The 20,748-nt window shown below is 40.6% G+C and overlaps 1 protein-coding gene across 1 annotated transcript in view; it reads left to right on the top strand.

The window, feature by feature from the left end:
- SPIRE1 (spire type actin nucleation factor 1) overlaps positions 1-20,748 on the top strand; it is a 122,521-nt gene that overhangs the window by 53,291 nt on the left and 48,482 nt on the right. The window contains exon 3 of the mRNA XM_084207475.1: positions 2,413-2,646. Within this exon, the coding sequence (XP_084063601.1) occupies positions 2,413-2,646 (234 nt within the window). The remainder of the gene's footprint in view (positions 1-2,412; positions 2,647-20,748) is intronic.

Genomic DNA, 20,748 nt, shown 5'->3' with positions numbered 1-20,748 from the left:
TGCTGATACACCAGAGAAAGCAGCAGCTGTCATCCAGTTTTAGCCATGGTGCTTTTGAATGCCTTAATCCTCTTCCCAAACAGAAGAAGGCAGAGAGAGTACACTTTCTTTATCCACTCCCTCTTCTATTTTTTTTAAGTTTTGGTAGCAAAATCCAGAAGCTGTGTTCAGCAGCCATCACTGTATGGCACAAGACATAATTTTCTTTGCATCTGATCTGGACATTTCATTTTCATGTATGCTAAACCCTTTCAAATGTACTTTTTATTAAAGTTAGAACATACTCACTTTGTGTTTATTCCCAGGCACTCAAAGTATCAAAGTGATTATTCAGTTAATACTTTATTTTCATTTCAGTTTCCTTCAAACTGCTATTCCTTGTTCTCTTTTAGTTGCTGAAGGGGTGTATGTTGGGATTGTATTCAGCTCCTGACTTACAGGAAATACATGTCTACCATTAATAAATTAATGCATTTTTCTTTGTGTGATTCCACATTTTTAGTTTATTTTTTTAACAATACAAGTTTTACAAGACAGTGCAAAACAGCTTCCTTAGAAGTGAGCAAGATATACTACAAATATAAGTTTAATCTTTTAGAGCTTTTTTAAGGTCTGCATGGTGCAGTGTCCTCTCCCCAAAGTGAGTCATGGCAGAAGTCAGGGGAAGGGTACAGGAGCTGAGCAAGAAAGCAGTGATGCTTCCCTGACATACTTTTCTGTCTCAATAGCCCTCCCCAAGACAGAAGCTTTGAACTCAACAACACATACAGGTTTTTCTTCTTCACTAATTTGCCTAATCACTTTCCCTAGCTGCATTTTAAAATAAATATGTATAAACACATTTCAAGGGTTTAGCATGTGCAAAATTTTTATATTGAACCAAGTTAATGAAATTATTGGAAATAAATTATAAAATAAAGTGGTTTATATATTGGGTTTTTATTTTTTATTTACTAGCCTTGCAAAGTGAATTTGCACTGCAAAATAATCCCAACAGAGGAATGAAGTACACAAATGTAAAGCTGTCAGACTACAGCAATCATTAAATCGTCTGTCTAGATAAACTAATGGGGAACGATTTTAAGTCTTTGCTAACCTCCAGCCTCTCACACCAACAGCACTTTGTTGTGCTCAAATTAGTAAGCAGCTAGAGTAAAATTTAATGTTTTAAGAATCTCTTTGTGTTGTCCTATTTCCTGAAAAAGAATTTCAAAACTCTGCAGTAAAAAGTGTGTCGACCAGGATCATACCGAAAGGCAGATTAGAGAAAATGTCATTTGATGACAAGGTTTGGTATATTTAGAAATGCTCCTGTTATTAAAGTTGCTGCTGTGCCAACTACTCCTACACTGGAGTCTGCTAATTTGTGTGACATGCTATCTATCCCAACACACAAGGAAGATCAGAGATTACATGCAGTAACTCCAGTCCCACTTCCGTTGCCAGACAAGGATCTCCCAGCAGTGACATTACCTTCTTGTGGTTTACTATTGCAATCCCATTTTCCCTTCCCTCTTCATTAATACCCATTTTCAAACTCCTCAGTTTGAAATGCCTTCTATTTACATCTTTAAAATCCCAGAGGCTCTGATAGCGCTCATAAGGAAAATAACTAATGTCAAGAGAGAAAATGTGCATTCATCATTGCGGGATGTTCACGACAATCTTTTCCTAGCTCACCCTGAGTAAGAGGTCATTGGTTTGCTTTGCTCTTGACAGGGCACAAATAAGAAGTCTCAATTCAATGAAAAACAGAGGTACAACCTCATCACTATGGAATACGGTTGTTGGCAGTTTCAGTGGCAGATGTTGCCTCCACAGCTGTGCAAGAGGCAAAGGAGTTCTTATGGGCTGCTGTCCCAGTGCTCAGTGAGTAATGCTGGGACATCCACAGCTGTGTCCAGACACCTCTCAGGTCCATGAAGAGACACAAACTGAAGGGCAGTTTCCAAGTGTCATTAAGCTGGGAGAGGAAGAAGGCATCTTGTGTTAGTTTATTCTTTCTTTCAACCTCTTTCTGCCTGCCCCTCAAAAAGAGATTACGCGTGTGCAATATAGTCTTACAAAGTACAGTAATGTTACTTTGGGGTTTGCAGTATCAGAAGGAAAAAGGGAAAATAACCTTAAAAGGTCCAGCTTTGTTTTTAAATTATGAATTTTTATTTCAAATATTGAAATAAGGGAGCTGTAGGTATGTGATATGAGCTGCTCTTGCTTGTTCTATGCTGTATTACTTAAGTGCTTATTCAAGTGCTACTCTAGGTATTAGTGGATCATTTTTCTCTTTGGTTTTGATGGTTATTGCCCTCTCAGTTGCTGGGTTTGTTATACAAACGCCAGAAATGGTTGTTCCTCACTTGACCTCTGTTCATGTAAATGGCATTAATATATATTTCTTTTTTGTTTTTACAGGTTATTGAATCACTAGGGATTATTATATATAAAGCCCTGGACTATGGTTTGAAGGAAAATGAAGAGAGGGAATTAAGTCCTCCACTGGAGCAGCTTATTGACTGCATGACTAATGCCACAGAAACAGATGGGAGTAGGGATGAAGGATATGATGCTCTGGATGAAGGAGTGGAGGACGACGATGATGACAACGAAGAAGTCGAGGCCATTCACTCCTATAAAGATGTCATGAAGGTACAGCAATGGGCAGTTTATATGATAGTTCTGTCAATGGGAAAACTCTGTTTTCTGCATTATTATTCTGTGTGATACTGGCTGTGTCATTTTCTGATTTCCCTGGTCCTTTTATAAGGTTTGTTTGTGAAAATGACATGCAGCATTATTTCAAGTGTGACATTAGGCAACAGAAAATCCATGATCAACTTTAGCATTGGATGTGGCATTAATATCACAATCTGATTTAATCCCTGCACTGGATCAGCCTTCCAGTGTAAACATCTGTTGAATTACTTTGTGTACTCTTGGATACTTCCTGGCGTGTTTCAATTAATTCACCTTTTCATTAGCAGGTTATTAGGGTAATTATTTCTTATCAGTTCCTTCACTTGCCACCCTCCCCTCCTGGAGCACAGCCGTGCTTTTGTACCAGTAGCTTATTTGGATGGAGTGAGTCAGGACACAGTATTTCACTGGTAATCATTATGGTTGCAGTTCTTGACCTGAGTTGTGAAATTCAGAAGTATAGCTTATGAATTTTAATTGTGACAAGTTCTTTAATGTTATCTGGGTGACTGTGAATAATCATTTTAAAGTATTACCTTCTGTTTTCTACAAGTAATGTGGGCATGTTTTAGAGCCCAGTGAGCTCTTATTACAGACAGAAGTATTAATAAGCATGGTTGAAAAAAAAAATAGTGTGATTGGTTTAACTTATAAATAATCTGATATTAATACAGGTTGAAAAACATTATGCTAACTTGCACCAGAGGACTGAGCCATTTATAGTGCTTCTTCATAAATGCAAGTCATATCTAAGGACCAGGAGCTTAGTGCACCACATAAATTTAGTGTCATGGTGGAAGCTGAGACTAGAAGAATGTCCCAAATCAGAACACATCAGAACACATTGACACTCAGAAAAAAACCCCACTAAAACCCTTCATTTCTGCTGGGTTAACAGTAGAGAGAAACTCTTAGGAAACTGGAGAGGGAGTAACTTTAGGATGCTTTTGCATCCTCCTCGCTTCAGAAGTAATGATAAATGCTTAATGCCTTTGTTTTTCCTCCCTCCCTCAGAGAAGCAGGGGCCAGAGGGAAAAGGGAATGAAATGTTCTTTTGCTCCCTGTGATGGGGAGGGCCTGGCTGGCTGAAGTGCTCTGCCCTTCCAGGCCCTGCCCCTGCCAGCCTTGCTGAGCTGCTGCCTGCAGGTGCTTTGCCCTCTCCTCCCTCTGCCTCTCCCTGACACCCAGAGGGGCCGCTTGCACCCTGCTAAGCCCCCATGCAAGCTGCTCCAGACACTCTAGTGGAAATTTAGAAGATTGATTCCTTTTGCCCCAGTTTGGCAAAATGCTGTGAATTGGTGACGGCTGAAGTTTTTGATAAATGTTTTGATAAGATTGATAAGTGAAAGTTTCACTTAGTGCAGAGGCAGACAAGATCTTTGTATACACAGAGCTGAAGACAGTGGCTTTGTGGAAGTGATTATTTTGCAAGTTCTTTACTTGATTTTTTTCTGCAAACAATAAAAGATAAATTTGGAAAACTTTGCTGAACTCCTTTAGGTACACTGTTGTAGACATCCCTGAAATCAAAAACAATAAGAAAATTCAACAGGTTTCAACAGTTAAGGCCATGGAATGGCATCCTGTTCATTTGGCTCTGTTAATATCTCTGCTGCTTTGAGCTCTCTGCCTGTTTCTATGTTTTAAAATCAGCATCTTACCTTTTATTTCTTCATCATATTTTGTTAATAGTTTTAGATCATCCTGGACATGTACTCCTTCTGTGACTTCATCTTAGTGATCTGGTCAGCTGTCATTTGTACATCATCCTGACTTTTACTCCTACATCCCTTGGAATTCTCTTTCATTTCTGTTGTTATTTTTGCCTTAATTATGTGCTGCAGGCTTAACTCTGCAAATTACCTTTATTCCCTACTCAGTGTTATTACTGCATTGAGAGGCCTAGAATGGCAGCATTGTTCTGCCATATTTTTGACATGAGTGCAGATTTGCAAGATCTTTTTTTGCTTGACTTAACATCTTTTAAGGGGTCAGACCATCTTCTGCATGTGGCTTTCTCTTATTTCCCCCACCCCACCCCCCAGCAGTGGTAAAATGTTAGAGGCTACACCCTTATTTACCCAGTGACTGTTTCACAACAGTTCTGTGTGGTCTTGTGACCATGAGGTTCAATTATTTTAAGATCCTCTTGGCAAGACTCACTGCAAAGCTTTTTCCTCCACAGTTTGCAGTGAATGCTGAAGCAGGTTTGCTCGTTGAATTGAGAACTGTTGTTCTTGCCTCCCCTTCATTCTCTACATCACAAGCTTGGAAAATGGTAGTGCTGGCCTGTGTGCTACTAATACTGATTTTTAAGGTTTTTAACTATGTAGTCTCTGGTCTGGAAATTATTTTGTCCTTGAAAAGTGATTATATGGTTCCTCCTCCAAAAACTGTCTTTGTCCGGCCACTAAAACTGAACTCTTCACAATTCATCACTAACTGGGTGAGCACATTTTGTGATTAAAACACAGAGGTAGTTAAGATATGTGTCAGGTTTTTCTGTAATGTGAAATAAGCAAGGTCAATCCTGCACCCTCCCCCTAGCCTGGAAAATGCTGAGTAATATGGCAAACACTGATGCCCAAGAACTGGGAAAAGGGTAAGTGCTAAATAGTACTGCCAAGATTATCATTGGCAGAGCCAGCGGGGAGGACACAGACAAGCTTTTGTGCAGCTTCTTGGTATATTTGGTTGATTTAGGTTCTGATTTCCTTGGCAGGACCAACCTGCTTCCCAGACTTGACCTACTGTTTTTAAAAATGCATCTGTGAAGAGAGGAGATGTTGGTTACCAGAAGCTTTTAGTCTTTGATATATTTCTGATTTGCCAGCCCTGCTGCAAATGAAGGGAGAAACAGAGCCAGCAAAGACTGGACATTTTCAGACAGATGCTTTCCTTGTCTGAGTCCCTCTCCCCACCCATCCACCGTGTGTACACACCGTGCTGTGTGCTTCGGGAAATCTGTACACGTGGGGAGTGCCAGGTTGGCCCTGCATGTGCACAAGGCATAGTAATCCCAGGGATCAGGAGCACAGGTTGGCAGCACACAAACACCTTGGGAAGCCTCGGTCAACAGAGAATAGACAGGGAAGGCCTGGCATGCTGGGCGGTGTTGGGCTTGCTAAGGGTGTGGGAAGTCCTGTCATGTGGCACCTTTATCACACATGGGGCCCTCCCTGATACTGAGACAAGATGATGCAGTTTATCAACCTCTTCCAGAGTATGCTCAAACCCTAATTCCACTCCTAATCTTAACATTATCACACTCCTTATCCCACAGATCTCTGCAGGCAGATGGTTTAAACCAACAGCATCTTCCTGTAACCCAGAGGCACTTTCTAAGCTGCGATTTATCAATATCTGCTGGCTTGAGCCCCAACCCTAAACCCAGTTACAGTATTATACTTCATTCTAGGGCAACACCCCTTTCTAATTCTGGATGTAAAGGTAACCTCATAAAGCTTTGATAGCAGGTTTTATTCTGTGCTGGTATTTGCTGGGCTGAACTGCCATCCTAGTCTCATTTCTTCCAGATTTGAACATCATTGTAGCCAAGTCACTACTGCCAGTACTAGACTTTACTTCAGCCCTTCTGCAGAGCAGAGGTGTTGTAGAGGTGTTGTCAGTTGTGCCTGCAAGTCACAACACTAACCTTTGTCACTGCCTCGCTACCTTTTTCTGCAGGTCTTGTAGAAGGTTCATAAAGGAGGCAGCATCCTTCCTGAACCAGTATCTTTCTCTTTCTTATGTTCACCTTTCATCCCAAAAGTTAACTCATCTTTTAACAGGAGCCTTATCTGTAGCTAAGCCACACCTTCTTGCCTAGGACACAAATACAGGTGGATGGTCTCTGGTGCTCAATGGCTTCGGGTCCCAGGTCTTACCTAATTGCTTGTAAGAAGTTCAGTAACAGTGTTTGTTAATTCTGACCAAAAACTAACTGTCATGCAAGTGCTGCTTCACAAAGGTGAATGAGTGGCCCAGGTCCCATAGTAAACAAAACTCATACATAGAAAATCTCCATGCTGACTTAATTTGCATTAAATTTTATTTCAGAGCAGCATAGTCAGTATTGCGTTATCTGGCTATAAGAAATGTAAACAAGGATGCAGTTTGCAATATTTTTATTGGTAGAAAATTATGTTTGTGCTTTGCAAAGAGGAAGAATAAATTGTTTCTCTCAACCTCAAACACTTGTCTCCCATTTCAGTTTTTTTAATCATTGGCATGGTCATGAGATGAGAAACTTGTGTGTCTAGGTGATTCATATGTCTTGGTAGTTTGAGGATATGGCTGACTCCTTTCAGCTGGAAGGAACTGAAATTTACCGTGGTGATATTGATCTGCCTCTGTTTTATTTTGAGTACTCTGATAGTAGAACAGATCTACCATCTATGGCATGTGTAGGATTATAGGGGAAAAGAAAAGTATGTCCTGTCTCACTGCAATTATAGGCAGGATAAGAAAATCTACATTTAGATCTAAGAATTTTGGAGACTCCCTTCTGAGTCTGAGGACTATTATCATATAGATGCTGTGACCCCATGTAACTATAATATGGGAACCTGTCAGAGAGGAACCAGAAAATGCAGTTAAAAACAAGTCAGGGTATTTGTTTATGACAGACAGTTAAAAAGTTCATGTTACTGGAATTCAAAAGCCCATAATTTTGTCTAGTCCAAGCTTAGTAAGGTGCAGCTTTCTTTGAGTATAATTCAGTTTAAGGCTGGGCTGGCTTAAGCATTTTTGTATGAGCCTGAAATTTATGCTTTATTTCCAAACAAGCAACTTGCAGTGTATGCTGTAACTCTGTGTGAAGCTGGCGATGATTTGGAAACTTACTGAGATAGTAAAGTAAGTCCCAGATGTTGCCAATTCATTTTATATTAAAAAGGAATGCAGCAATGTTGGCCATTTGTGAAAATGCTCAAAAAAGACAACAATTGATCCTTTCCTTTCTCTTTAATCCTGTACTCCCATGTTTATGTGCTAGTCTTTGTCTTGGTGGATCTCATTTTAGAAAAACATGATTTTTGTCTCGTGTGCGTGGAGATGCATTGAAATTACAGTGGGTTGGAAGTCCTCAATTCTCTTCACTTTTTTTCTGACAGTACTTGCTAGCTTGAACAAAAATTTATCACATTCCACTTGTGGATCTTCAGTCACATAGACCTGCTGTCTGAGACCCCCTTTGTAATATTGGGAAACCTCCTGTCCCATCTGCTTGGGTCTCTGAAAGTGCAGCCACCTAGTTTTTGTACCTCTTTAAGTTCTGAGGAAGGCAGGTTCTCCTTTGGCTGTTGGTTTTTTGCAGTTTAGCTTTTTGGGGACTGTCAGCTAGAAAGAAACCCCAAAATCTCCCAAAGTGGCTTTGTAGACACAGCCCCATCTCATACTGCAAGGACGGGACATGTTGGGCGGATGCCCCTGGGCAGTGTGGGCCTCTGAAGGTGGAGTGTCATGGTGCTGCCCTGAGCAGGTAGGCAGCTTGTGTCAGCACACTCCTGGCCACCCTTTCTGCCTGCTGCACTGACAGAAGTGGGGGCTCTGAGTTCAGCAGCGAGGTCACGAGGACCGGGGTCATCTCCTGTGCTCAACCCTTCCCTTTGGGACTCCTACAGAACAATCACTGAGGCTGGACTAGCAAAGGAATAGATGGATCTTGGCTGAATAGGACCCATCCACAGGCCTTTTCTTATTCTTTCACCCTGCTCTGAGAGAACTTGGAGCTGTCTTAGAAGTGCAGTAAACCTGCTGCTTTTTGCTTGTCCGGGCAAGCCTTGTGCATCATGGATAATCATTCAAAACATTGTGTGTTTCTCATGTCTGTGCTATCACCTTTGCTGGGATCTATGTGTTGTCAAAGCATCCCAAAAGTTTATTTGTCTGCCTTTGTTCTTTAATCAGTTCCTTCATCTACAAACACAGTTGTGCAGGTGCAGAGTAAACAGTGCTCTTGGCTGAGTCATGGCCAGAGCCAGTGTTGGAAGTCCTGTGCTCTGCAGGCCCACAGAGCTGAGCTGAGGACAGACTGTGCAAAATTAAGCAGGAGTGTCTCTCTGCATGTTGGAGTTTTTGTAATGTATGAGCAGTATCTCCATGTTGCTGGTATTAAAATAAAAGTATTTAACAATAATAATAGGGCTTTGATATGAAGGGCTTGTACCTGATGTACTTTTAAGGAAGCTGTCCCTCAAGACCTTGGTCTTTCCATTTAAAAAGAAGAACTTTCTGTCTTCCTTACTTTAATTATTCTTGGAAACATTCCTTCCATCAGTATGGGCTTAGATAGATTGGAGTGTCTTACTCCAGGCTGGGAGACAAAACCAAATGACCTTTCCTGCAATGATTTATGGCTCACAGTAGCACATCTACACTGGTTAAAAAACTCTGTACCCATAATTCACATAATTATACTGGTATAACCTGTCTAAGGTCTAAAATAGTCTGAGGAATCCAAGGAGTTGTCCAACAAAAACAGGAAACACAGATGGGGTGTTCAGATTATTTTTATGGGGAGGTTAGAATACACCTGAAATTTGTGTGTGGGCCCTTATGCATCTAAAAGAGGCACAGTAGGGCAGGGACTTTTTCTCTCTCTCTTTTTTATGCTGTAATTATTATAAATAATTTATACGAGGGTAAAAATAAAGTTCCATATTTTAGTGCAGGTGGAAGGATTCTTTGGTGGTAATGGTGGCCCACAATGCATAAAAGGCAGAATTTGTCATGACAGAGCTCCAGTTATCCCATAAAAAATACAAGTTTGAAAATGTGCAAAGCAATCTGTAGGAAATAATACATCTGAAGTATCAAAGAATCAGTGTGAGCCTGCGCTGCCTAAAATATACCCTGGAGACTAAAGGAGATCAATGAGTGTTTACTTTCACAAGGTATGTTCTGTTTGATCAGATTAATTTGAAGTTCTAAGTAATGACTGGAAATCAGAGTAATGGTCAATTAACACAGTAAAGCTGTAGAGACCCAAAACAAAGTAGGAGAAGAGCAGAGCCACAATTACAAAAAGGACCCACGTCTCCTCTGCCCTACAGATTAACTGCAGCACTCAGCAAAGCAGTGCTGCCTGACCTGGCCAAAGCTGGAGGGATCTGCCTGAGTGTCCCTCTCCAGCTCTTCACCTCCCCTCTTCTCCAGGTGTTAAAACTGATAAGTGCACAGAAGGCTGAGATGGGTTTTTCAGATTCCCTGTCAGCCTGGTAAAGGCAGTAGATCTGCTCAGAAGAATTAGCCAGGACAGCAGCTTGTCTTACGTTAGGATTTGGTGAAGGTTCATCTTGTCAGAATCCTTTCTACCCATGCAGGCATGGATGTTTGTGGTGTTGCTGGTAGCTTTTCATCCCTGCAGGCTCCTTTAGCTGCTTTAAAAGTGAAGGCCATTCTTAAACAGACTCACATGACATCTTCTACCCTGCCTGTAAGGTGCAAATGTTTGATTTATATTCCAGGTAATGCCAGCATCCCACAGGGGATAACCCATGAGGAATTTCCAGCATAGCTTCCCAAGACCCCCTGTATTACTGACAGCATGTGTGGCATACCTGTTTCAGTAGCCAGGTAAACTAAGGTGACATGCCAAACTGACGGGCAGTTTTCTCATGCAGCATTATGTGCTGCAGGTTCCCAGTCACTGCACTCATTGACCGTGTTCAGAACAGCAGATAAACTCATTTCTGCAGGTTTTATGTAGTGCATCTGCAGCTCATTTGAAATAGGCACTGTGGGTGTTCTTGTAGCTCTACAGGCATGAGAGAAGCAGGACTTGTGGGGTGGAGGAGAACTTCTTAATTAGTCTGACTGATTTAGCTGGGGTAAAATATGTCACAGCATCCAGGGTGAAAGAAAAGGTCTGTGAGTGCTGGTCTGTGAGTGCTGGGCCTCTATGAATTGTGGAGTCCCTAACTTCTCTGAGGTGTTAGAGCCTCACAATCCATCAGCCTATTCAGGAGAGAGGTTAAGAGGAAAAGTGGCTGTGGAAGTTTTGCCTTTTCTAGTTCTTGCCAGGAAGTAAATCACTGAATATGAGTGTGCTAATTTCATTATTGCAATGTTGTGATGGCCCCGACGAGGGGAGAGAATGATGTATTTGACTCCATGGATATCAGAAGGCTAATTAATTACTTTATTATACTATGTTATTCCATATATCTAAAACTGAATTTGCTAAGTATTCGACTTTGCACACAACTGCTTACACTGCATTGAATTTCGTGACTGTCAGCCAACAGTCCCAACACAAACACACACGTGGCCCTGATGGGCCAAGGAAACAAAACACTATGACTTTGGGTTAACAATTTCCATGTTGTATTCTACTTTTGCACAAACACAGGCACAGCAAATGATAAAAATTGTGTTTTCTTTCTCTGAGGTTCAGAGAATGTGAATCCCGGAAATATTCTTGGGAAGAATTGCGCCTTGCTTTTCTCTGAAGAGAAATGTGGCTACAGTTTATCTTGCTGATAGCAACTATGTAAAAAACTATGCATTTTGCATATGTAAAAAACTGTGCATTTCAGTTGTCAATATTGCTAGTCCAGAGTCACTTATAATGGTATAATTGCATTGGCATAGAAAATAGAAGCAGCATAGATGCTACAAAATTACTTAACTCCTTACAGAGGCATATTGTCCTGGAACAGCAATATGGGAAAAATAAAGGAACTGAGGGAGGGCCCTTTAATTAAGCCACTGTGATCTTCTTGCCTTTGAATTATTCAAGAGGGAGCCTTGGGCTTGAGGCAAAATTTCTTTTGGCGCATTTATTTCAGTGCCAATAACAGTATAAAAAGAAATTAAACATTTGGAGGAAAGGTCATAGAATTGATTTAAAAGTACCATTAATTGTCCAAAATAATAATTGCTCTCTTTTATCCATGTGATTTTTTTTTTTAGTATGCTCTTGATTACTGTAATCCCATTATACTATTTTCTGCTCCCTTTTGCTTAGGGTACTGTTGCATGCTGTATTTTAGAAAAATATTTAAGTGAGATAAGGCCATTTGATACGAAGAAATAAACAGTGTCTGCTAGATTGTGCTGACCCCTGAAGATGCACATCTAAAAGGCAGGATATCATATTTATCCCAAAGATTGGTCTGAAGGCAGAGCATGTTTGGCATTTCTTAGTAAAAGGTTTCTTACAGTAGGTTTTTGTTCAAAACATTTACTTCCAACATCCCTAAACAGTATTGTAACTGAAGCACTCCTGAGAGGTAGCTTTCAAAAGATTATTGTCTGCAGCATGCATGGCCCCGAGTGTGTTTTAAGTGATTGATTTGTAAATATCTTTAATGAAATAACAGAATGGGAAAAGCAGTACTCTTCTGGGTGATGGCTACAGGGCACTTCTCATGTAGTTTCAGGTTTGCCTCACTGCAGACTTTGGGCCATGCATTCCAAAGCTTCTTCATACATGGGCTGGGGATGCGGAATTGTGGAGAATGATTTGAATGTTTGAACCAGCAGCCTTGCAGATAACTCACACTAATCTGTGCAACTGAATCTCAAGAGGTGAATTCTTCGAATCTACTGAGCTTGGCAGAGCTTTTACTGAAGGGAAGGTGTAGGGCAGCCTGGATGCTATAGAAAGATAGCAGGCGTGGCGATTCAGGGGTTTAATGTGAGGAGGCAAAAGCAAGCTGGCAGCACCGAGTAGCAGCCACGAGTAGTTGTTGTTTGGAGACCCGAACGAAACCCTCTCAGGAGGAATATTTAGCTGAGGGAATGACAAGGACACAGAGCTCAGGGACTGTGCTAAGGGCAGGCAGCTGCAGGCAGCGGCAGAGCTTCACACGCTGCCCTCGGCTGGCTTTGTGTAAAGGCTGCCAAGAAGGCACTGGGAAGATTCTTTTGGGAAGCTTGGGTGAATGGAAAACAGGCGTGTTATTGCCTCTGCACTGAAGAGAGAACAAAACCCTTTGTTTTGATATTATTTATCTATTTATCTCACAGAAGGAGGATAGAAACTTGATTTTAAGTGCTAGAAAAACCAGGCATTTGTTTTGTAGTTATTGCACTCATGTTGGCAGGGAAGAACATGATACTTTGGGTGATTTAAGCCAAAAGAGAGTTGTATAGTTGGGGTTTTTGGAGCAACTTGGCTAGGTTTGGGGTTTTTTGCCTTCTCTTAGGACAAAGCAGGCTTAGAGTTGGGACAAGAAGGTCCTAATGAGCAATTGTATTTGTTTTTTCTTTTTGGCATGCCAAGATTTCTTGATGTGAGCATTAAGACCAACACTTGCTTTAAATCAGCAAATTCTCATGAAGCCAAATCTCTTTATGAACTGGACTCTTGTAATCAATTCACATCTACCAGTCTGTTATATCATACTGTATGTAACAAGCCCCCATATATGTATTTTTTGTAGTCACATGTATTTACATAGGTAGATGTAAGATATCACTATCCTCAATCCACCTTGTTTGAAAGGCAAAATTATAAGATGATGTTTAAAAACATTACAGTGTTAAGTGAAGAAAGTGAACTATAGGACTTGTTTTTTAAAAAATCTTCTGTGGTAGTGTGTGATATTAAAAAAAAAAAGAAAAAACCTGAAGTTCAGGCCAGTATTAGCAAGATTTATTAAGTCTTTTCATGTCTGGACAGAAGCAGCATGTCACACTTAGAACTATTTTTAATGGCTTAGAGGTAAAAAAAAAGGAATATGTTTTCTAGGCAACACACACTTGGAAATAAAAATGCTCAGTGAGTTAATTTTGTCCTTGTGTTTGCCCTTGCATTTAATTTCTTATAAACCCATCTAGAAAGTGAAGGGATTCTTGGACCTTAGCTTGATGAAGAAAGCTGGGGACAGTTCGCATAAATCCCTTCAAAGTAATTTTAAAGCAGCTTTGAACGTGACAAGTGTTTAAGTGAATTATGTTGATAGACAGGTTTCATTAATTAAAGTGATGTCATTTGGTGTCTTAAACAGTTGTCCTGATTTTTCATCTGGGGCAATGTAACTGGAGGTCAACATGTGGTCAGCTTTACTTTGAAAGTAACCACTGTGCTCCTTTTGAAAGGGTGATGTCAGTCCTTTCCACATTTGCGTGTGCTGGTGAGCAAAGGAGGATGCTCACTGCAATTTCTCACCCTGGTAATGGTGCCTGCTGTGTTTGGAGCCCAGGCACTTTGCTGGGCACTTTCCAGTGAAGTCTGCTTGCCAGAGACAGACACTTGGCCTCTTGCTGTCACCTTCAGCAGAAGTGCTGAAATCTGCCTGTACCAGAAACCTTTAAAAACCAAAAAACCTTACCTCAGAACACTGAGATGGGCTTACTTTGGAGAGGGAGAGAGGGAACATCCCTGCTCCCTCCTGGAGCCAGGGGATGGATGGCACCCCCTGCCCTCAGCCCGGCTCTCTGGTGGAGCGAGCAGGCAGAAGAGGACGGGTGTTTCTGTTGTGTTCATTTGCTGCTGTGCAGGTGAAACTCAGGAGGTTTGTAATCTCTGGGCAGGTATTGCTTGTGCCTGGGTGCAGGGCAGCCAGCAGCTGAGGAGAGATAACCAGCCAGATAACTAGACACCCCCCACAAACCTCTTTTGTCTTACGTGCCTACCACAATAAAAAGGTTATTAATTTTCTTTACCACTCCGGCAGATAAAGATAACCTCTCTTTGAAGGTAATTTGGCAGCTGTCTGGGCCTTTTGATGAAGGTGCTGCGAGCAGAGTGGTTTCTCTGCAGCTCCCTGCTGGTGTCATGCAGTGTTTGAGGGAACTGATCCCCCCTTGCCTTCCCTGCCTCCCCCAGATTCCTTTTGAAGCTGTCTTTCTTGTGGGACACTGATGTGTACTTCAGGATACTGGCAAAAAGCCCTTTAGAAAAAGTTTGGGGCTTTTTGACAAGAGAACGATGTTTTAAGTTATCTTTGCTGACAGAACAATCTGTGAGCTTTAACACTCATCAGTTTTACACCAGACTTTTGGTAGATGTGGTGGTACATCCGAAATTTGCTTCAGAGCTGTTGACTAACTCCAGGTGAGGCACTTTGCCAAAGTCTTAGGTATGTCCCTTTATCCATTGCTGTAAAGGTCAGCGTGAAGTTGATGTTAAACTGCCTTTCATCTTTCTGAAGGTGGCAATATTTGAAATAGATGTATATACTTGCATTTCTAGTTACTGTTCTTTGCTCTAAGTCCTGGTTTTTAGAAATATAACTGCTCTTTTGGCCTTCAAAAGTGGTTTTATTATGAAAAATGTTAGTATAGAGAAGAGTTGTCCAAGAGTAACAATTGGTCTTTGAGTACATGCAGGAGAGTGCTCTACCATGATCACCCCTTTGATAACCTTACTCTCTCTGGACTGAGGCCACTACAGTATTCATTGCCTTCCAGAGATAAAATTCCCTTTATATTTCTGCTTTAGAAGGCATTGATAGACTTATCATGGAAAAGCATCAATTTCAATGGACATGTAGTAGATGCCTCTGCAAGTGCCAGGGGTTTTAAAGGTAGCTTTGAAGTTGAAGAACTGAGCTGGGAGTTCCTGCCTGACTTGTAGAGATATATCTTTCATGATGTGTAAGTGAGAACAGGTAAATAATTACCTGGGGTGCAGGCCCTTAGAGTGCTTGGCACAAAATTGTTTAATTTTTTTAAGGGCTGTGTTTGAAAACAAAACAGTCCTGCAGCACTTGACTGGAGAACTAGCAAAATGGTTTGCCTGCCTCCATTTTCTCTTTTTCCCTTCAGATAATAAGATTTTGATGAAGAGGTGGCTGGTAGTTGGGTTGTGGTGTGTGGGGGGGATTTATTGTTGGATTTTTTTGCTGTTTGTTTCTTTCCCTAAACTATTCTCTGTTGAGGGCCACATCCATTTTAGTGAGGAACACACTTGTTTCTACAAGGTTCCTTCTCAGATAAGAATGGTAAGACTTACCTGATATGTTGAAATAACCTAAAGTGCAAAATTATTTTATGCTAATTAAAAGCAAGGTAATAAAGGTTGGAAAGATGCTTCAATACTTTAAAATATATTTATGTTTTCCAATGCATCTTTTTCTGAGTGTGCAAGTAAATTCATTTGCAAAAGAATGCTCAGCATTTGAAAGTACAGGGAAGTTAATTTGAAAATAAACTGTGCTTGTGCAGTTAGAGATTGGTCCAGGTGCATGGGTTGGCCTACTTCTACAAGTGGCATATTTTGAAATAAACAAGATAACTGTTAGAAAGAACAGCCAAGCCCCAAGGAAGAGGAAGAAATGTTCTTGTATTCAGTTTATTAGCAAGAGACAATCTCTCTTGTTCTCCATCTTTGGGTTCCTATCTTGTGTTGAGGTCTGTGTGTTCATCTCTTTGGGAAGCAGAGACTCATTGCTCTCCCCTCCAAGAAGTCATGATGTGAGGAAACTAGTATATTTTGAGATTGCATCAAGAGATCACCCTTTAAAATGTACTAGAATCTTCACAATCTCTTAATTAGAAATAGTGAAGGTTATATTTCATATCTATTCCTGTGAGTTCAGCACCTAAGATTTCAAGAAAACTATCAATTACTGCAAGATGGTTTATAATTCACTACAGCTCTCCATCCTAAATGTTCACATGGAGACCAAGATCTTCTGAGCAGATAGAAGTGCAAATGGACCAAGGGAGCATACATGTGCTGTAACATCATATGTGATTTGGTCAGCGATGGCTTTGATCCAGAATTTTTTATTTTCCATATCAAAAAAGATTCCTGACCAGCCCACTGGGCTTTGCATTGACCTCGGCTGCACTGACAGAAATAAAATTTGTAATTCCTAATATCACAAGGGAGAAAGAATATGTGTGGGCATGGACTGCAAGGCTGTGACAGAGCCCCAGCAGCACAGCACAGTCCCCACAGTGCAGACTCAGCACAGTTTGGGGTACATGAGCTGGCCTTGAATACTTGACAGAGTGGTAAAAATGCAGTGACAGAGTGGTAAAATGCTTTTGCTCCTGCTGCTGCCAATGGCAAGAAACGTGTGGAGGCAAAGTGAAGCAGCAGAGTTGTCTTTGCCTCAAGCCTCCGAGCATCCAGGGCAGCATAAACACCATCTGCAGTCCCTACAGGTGGGGAATCCCACCTGTGTTCAGGGAGTATTGCAAAGCCATTGGCTCCAGGTAATTCAATTTCTAGTAATTACCATACTGGAGACAATTTCCAGGAATGAAGTGTGTGTAAGGAAAAGGACAGAAAAGGGCACCAGCACTACAAACAGAGGGAACTGAGGAGAAAATAACACTTGTAAACACTTCTAATATTCTGTTTTATTGGATATCTATTCTGTTTGAATAAGCAATGATATATATTTGAATCCAAATTACTTAATCAATTGAATTAATAAATTGTGGGTTAAATAATTTCATTCATACCTGTCTTAGAGTGGGATGTTTAACATTTATGTAACTGATATGCTTGATAAGGCAATTGCAAGGTAGATGCAGTGGCTATAAATTTTAAGAGAAAAGTGTTAAGCCTGGAAAGAGAAGAGAAAGAATTTTTCTGTACGCCTTTCTTCTGCAATCAGGATTCCAAGCCATGGTTTCCCTGACAAAGGTAGTACAAATAAGAAGTAGGCATACATGAAGGAGTAGAAAAGCTTTCCATAAGCTGAGTTCTAATGAAAGCAGAATGATTCTGGTTAGAAGTTACTTGATTTGTTCATTGGGAGTAAAGTTTGAAAGCTTGTTATGCTTTGTCATGCTGTATATTTGGTTATGTGGCTGGAAAGCTGTTTTTTGGATAGGAATAAAGAAGTCATGCTTCAGGACAAAACATGAAAGCAAATTATTATTATTATTATTATGCCTACTGAGAGAAGTTTCAGCACTTTACATAAAAACAAACAAGCTTCCCACACACACACTTTGTATGTGAACTGTAAATTGCTGCCAAGGAAAGTGCATGTTTTTATTTTAGTTGATGTATTTTAATTGGATTTTAAGTGGCTCATGAATAAACTGCCTTACATTAATATATTGTCTTTCAATTAGAATGTACACAAAGATCTGAACTGTGTAGTGATGAGATTGATGGGCATCATTCAGAAGCTGAGAGATGCAGCCTCTCTTCTGCAGCATTCTCCTCTTCCTTTTCTACATGTGTCTCTTTGATTTGGTTTCTGATTTGAGGGTCATTCCCCAACATTTTATGGTACCTTTTGATAAAATTGTTTTCTTGTTTAAACTGTTTTAAAAACATCACTATTTTCTACTGTTTTTCCTGAGATACTCTGTTCTGTTTGGTTTTTTTTCAAGCAGCAGCCTGGGTGTAATCACTGCTTTATCTGCTTGTGTGGGGTCTTGGGGAGAGGGGAAGAAAGAAGGTCTTCCATCCTGCCCTCATTCTCTGCTGCATGTGCCAAGCATCCTGGTAAAAACCAGCTCTCCTCTCTTCTCCTGAACAGAAGCAGTAATTCAGGAGTAGGAGGAGGCACCCTCCAGCCCTAAGGAGAGCCTGAGCAGCATGGCAGACAAACATAGAAAATAGCATTACAAGGGTGCAGCTCTTTGCTAGCAGTTGTTCAGGTCTAAGTTATTTAATAATGTGAAGGGTGGTTCCACAGCTTAATGGGCTGTTAGCTAAATAACTACAGGTAGCCCTGTGAATTTGCACAGCCACTCCCCTTCTCCTTTAATTATCCAGTTTTATCATGTTTTCCCATCTATGCCTCTGTTCTGCTTTTGAAGCTGGTTTTTTTACCCAGATGCCTCCATCTCATCCTTCACTCTGCTGCTCTGGTGTGAAATGCAGGTGTGTGAGTGGGATAGATGAGAGTTGCAGTAAGCTGTTGGCTACCTGTGAAGCAGAGAGCTTTAGAAAGCAGTTGCTGCTGACAGGCTACCTAGTGGTTTTGCTAAATGTTGTGAGGATTGACATTTCATGCAAAAAAACCCCAAAAATAGTAGGTTTTCTCCCTTGCCCATGAATAATCCCATTGGTGTTCCATTGAATAGTCAAAGAAGGAGAATTAGCAAATTCAGATTACTGCATATTTATATTATTAATTCCTCCATTATTCTGCTAAGAAACAACAGAGCACAGTTTCTCTGAAACTAAGAGAGAAGGCAGAATTGCTTTTCACTTAATTGGCTCTTTTGAGACAAGTCTCTTTGAGAAGCAGGATGTTGTTAGTCCACTGTGTAAAGACAGTGTAACAATACACTTAACACATAGTCCAGAAACAGCTGTATGCAGGGGCTTGTATTTGAGGGGTAAAAATACCCTCATGGCTTTCAAGCAGAAATGAGAATTTATACAAGTGCAACTTTGTTAAGAAGTATGCACTAGCACATAAAATTAGTCAGTCATTGAAAATTTAATATCAAAATGTCCAGTGGAAATAATCATTGTCTCATAAAAACATAGATTGACTTTCATTTAAAGTCTGTTTTGATAGTCATGGTCTTCCTTCATTCTTAGAAAGCTAATAGAGTGAGAATAGGGTTCACTGAGCATGAAAAATACAGGATTTGGCTTAAAAATTGAGATGTGGTCAGTAACATATAGTGGAGTTAGCTTTTCTCTTCCTGACACCAGTGTAAGTTTTAAGTAGTTTCAAAAGTGTTTGTAATTATGTTAAATGTTTGTTAGACTCATTTACCTAAGATGGTATCATATAAATGTAACAGATTACAAATTATCTTCACCTTTAATTGTCTGTTGTTGGGTAAAGTTCAAGTTTATAGGTGAGACAGTTCAGTGGGGTGTTAGTCTTGCAGTTGCTGTCTTGTTGAAATTTTATCAAGATTCTCATCACTGCTTAAATTCAGTCTAATAGCATGGAAAAGTAGTTAGGACTCCTCAAGTAGTTGTGTAGTGTTAAGATTTTAAGGAAGAAAATGAGTCACGGTGCTCAGCACTTCAGTGCAATTGGTCCCTGAAGGGAACAGTGTCAGGACAGATATTCTGTTCAGGAGAAAATAATGGAAGGGAGCCCTTAACTGTGAACCAGTTTAATCCTCAACATTTTGAGTCGTGTGTTTTGCTTTGTGTTTCTAAAGCAATGGCAGCACCCAAAACCTCACAGCGGCATTTCCCAGCACAGTCTACCCCCATGAGCAGCGTCTTTCAATTTTACTTGCAGGCTGACTTCAGTTTTGACTCAGGAGGGCATTTGTAAACATTTGTTAGTCCATTCCTGTTTGACATTTCAGCATACATATAAATCATTTGCTCACAGCCTTTAACGCTGAGACTTTGCAAAGCAGAGGGTAGTTAGCGATGACGATGACGATTATCTGATGCAGACAAGTGGACATTTCTTTAAGGATCAGGATCCAATGCAAAGCAGTGTTTTCAATCCTTGCATCATCCAATTTGCATTTGCAGTTTTGGCTTCAATTTCAGCAGCTACCTTGTTGTGTCCTTTACACAGTCATAAAAGAGAGAACCATCCAAGGCCACTGTTTCTTCAAATTATACCTGTTATTGCTAAATGCAATAGCTTTGCTGCTGCATTTGCAGGTTCATACTGGAAAGGAAAATCAGCAAAGAAAGACTGTATTTATTAAATGATTTTATGGGGAGGATCACTCAAAACATTAAATTTGGAAATTGTGAAAGTAGGGAACTGTGTAGTACTTCCCTTGTGCACCCCAAAGCAATGATCCAAGCAACGAATAGCAGCCCAAGGGAAGGCCATAGCAGAGTGCTGGAGAACACTTAGATACCAAGGTAGATGTGCTTGGTACTAGCAATTTGCTTCAATTTCCACAATCTACCTTTTCCTTGAGGTGTGCAAAATAAACTAGGAGATCACATGTCAAGCAGTTGGACATTCGGTGGCACTTGCAAAAGATCCTTTAAAATATCAATTAAAAAGTTACCAAACTTCTCCAGGTGAAGAGTAACTTTCTGTATTTTCTGTTAATTTATTTTGTGGAATAATAGCTAACTCTCCTCCCATCCTTTTATCTTACTGCAGTCTTTCCTCAGTAGTATTCCCCTAGAATCCTTATCAGAGGGACCAGGCAGTCCTTGGCTCACTGCAGTTACAAGCAGCAGAGCCAGGGGCACATGGCTGCCTGGAATGTTTGGGAGAGCAGCTCTGAAGT

Source organism: Fringilla coelebs, assembly GCF_963513975.1.
Source record: "Fringilla coelebs genome assembly, chromosome: 1".
Taxonomy (NCBI): domain Eukaryota; kingdom Metazoa; phylum Chordata; class Aves; order Passeriformes; family Fringillidae; genus Fringilla; species Fringilla coelebs.
This window is presented reverse-complemented; position numbering and strand designations above follow the sequence as displayed.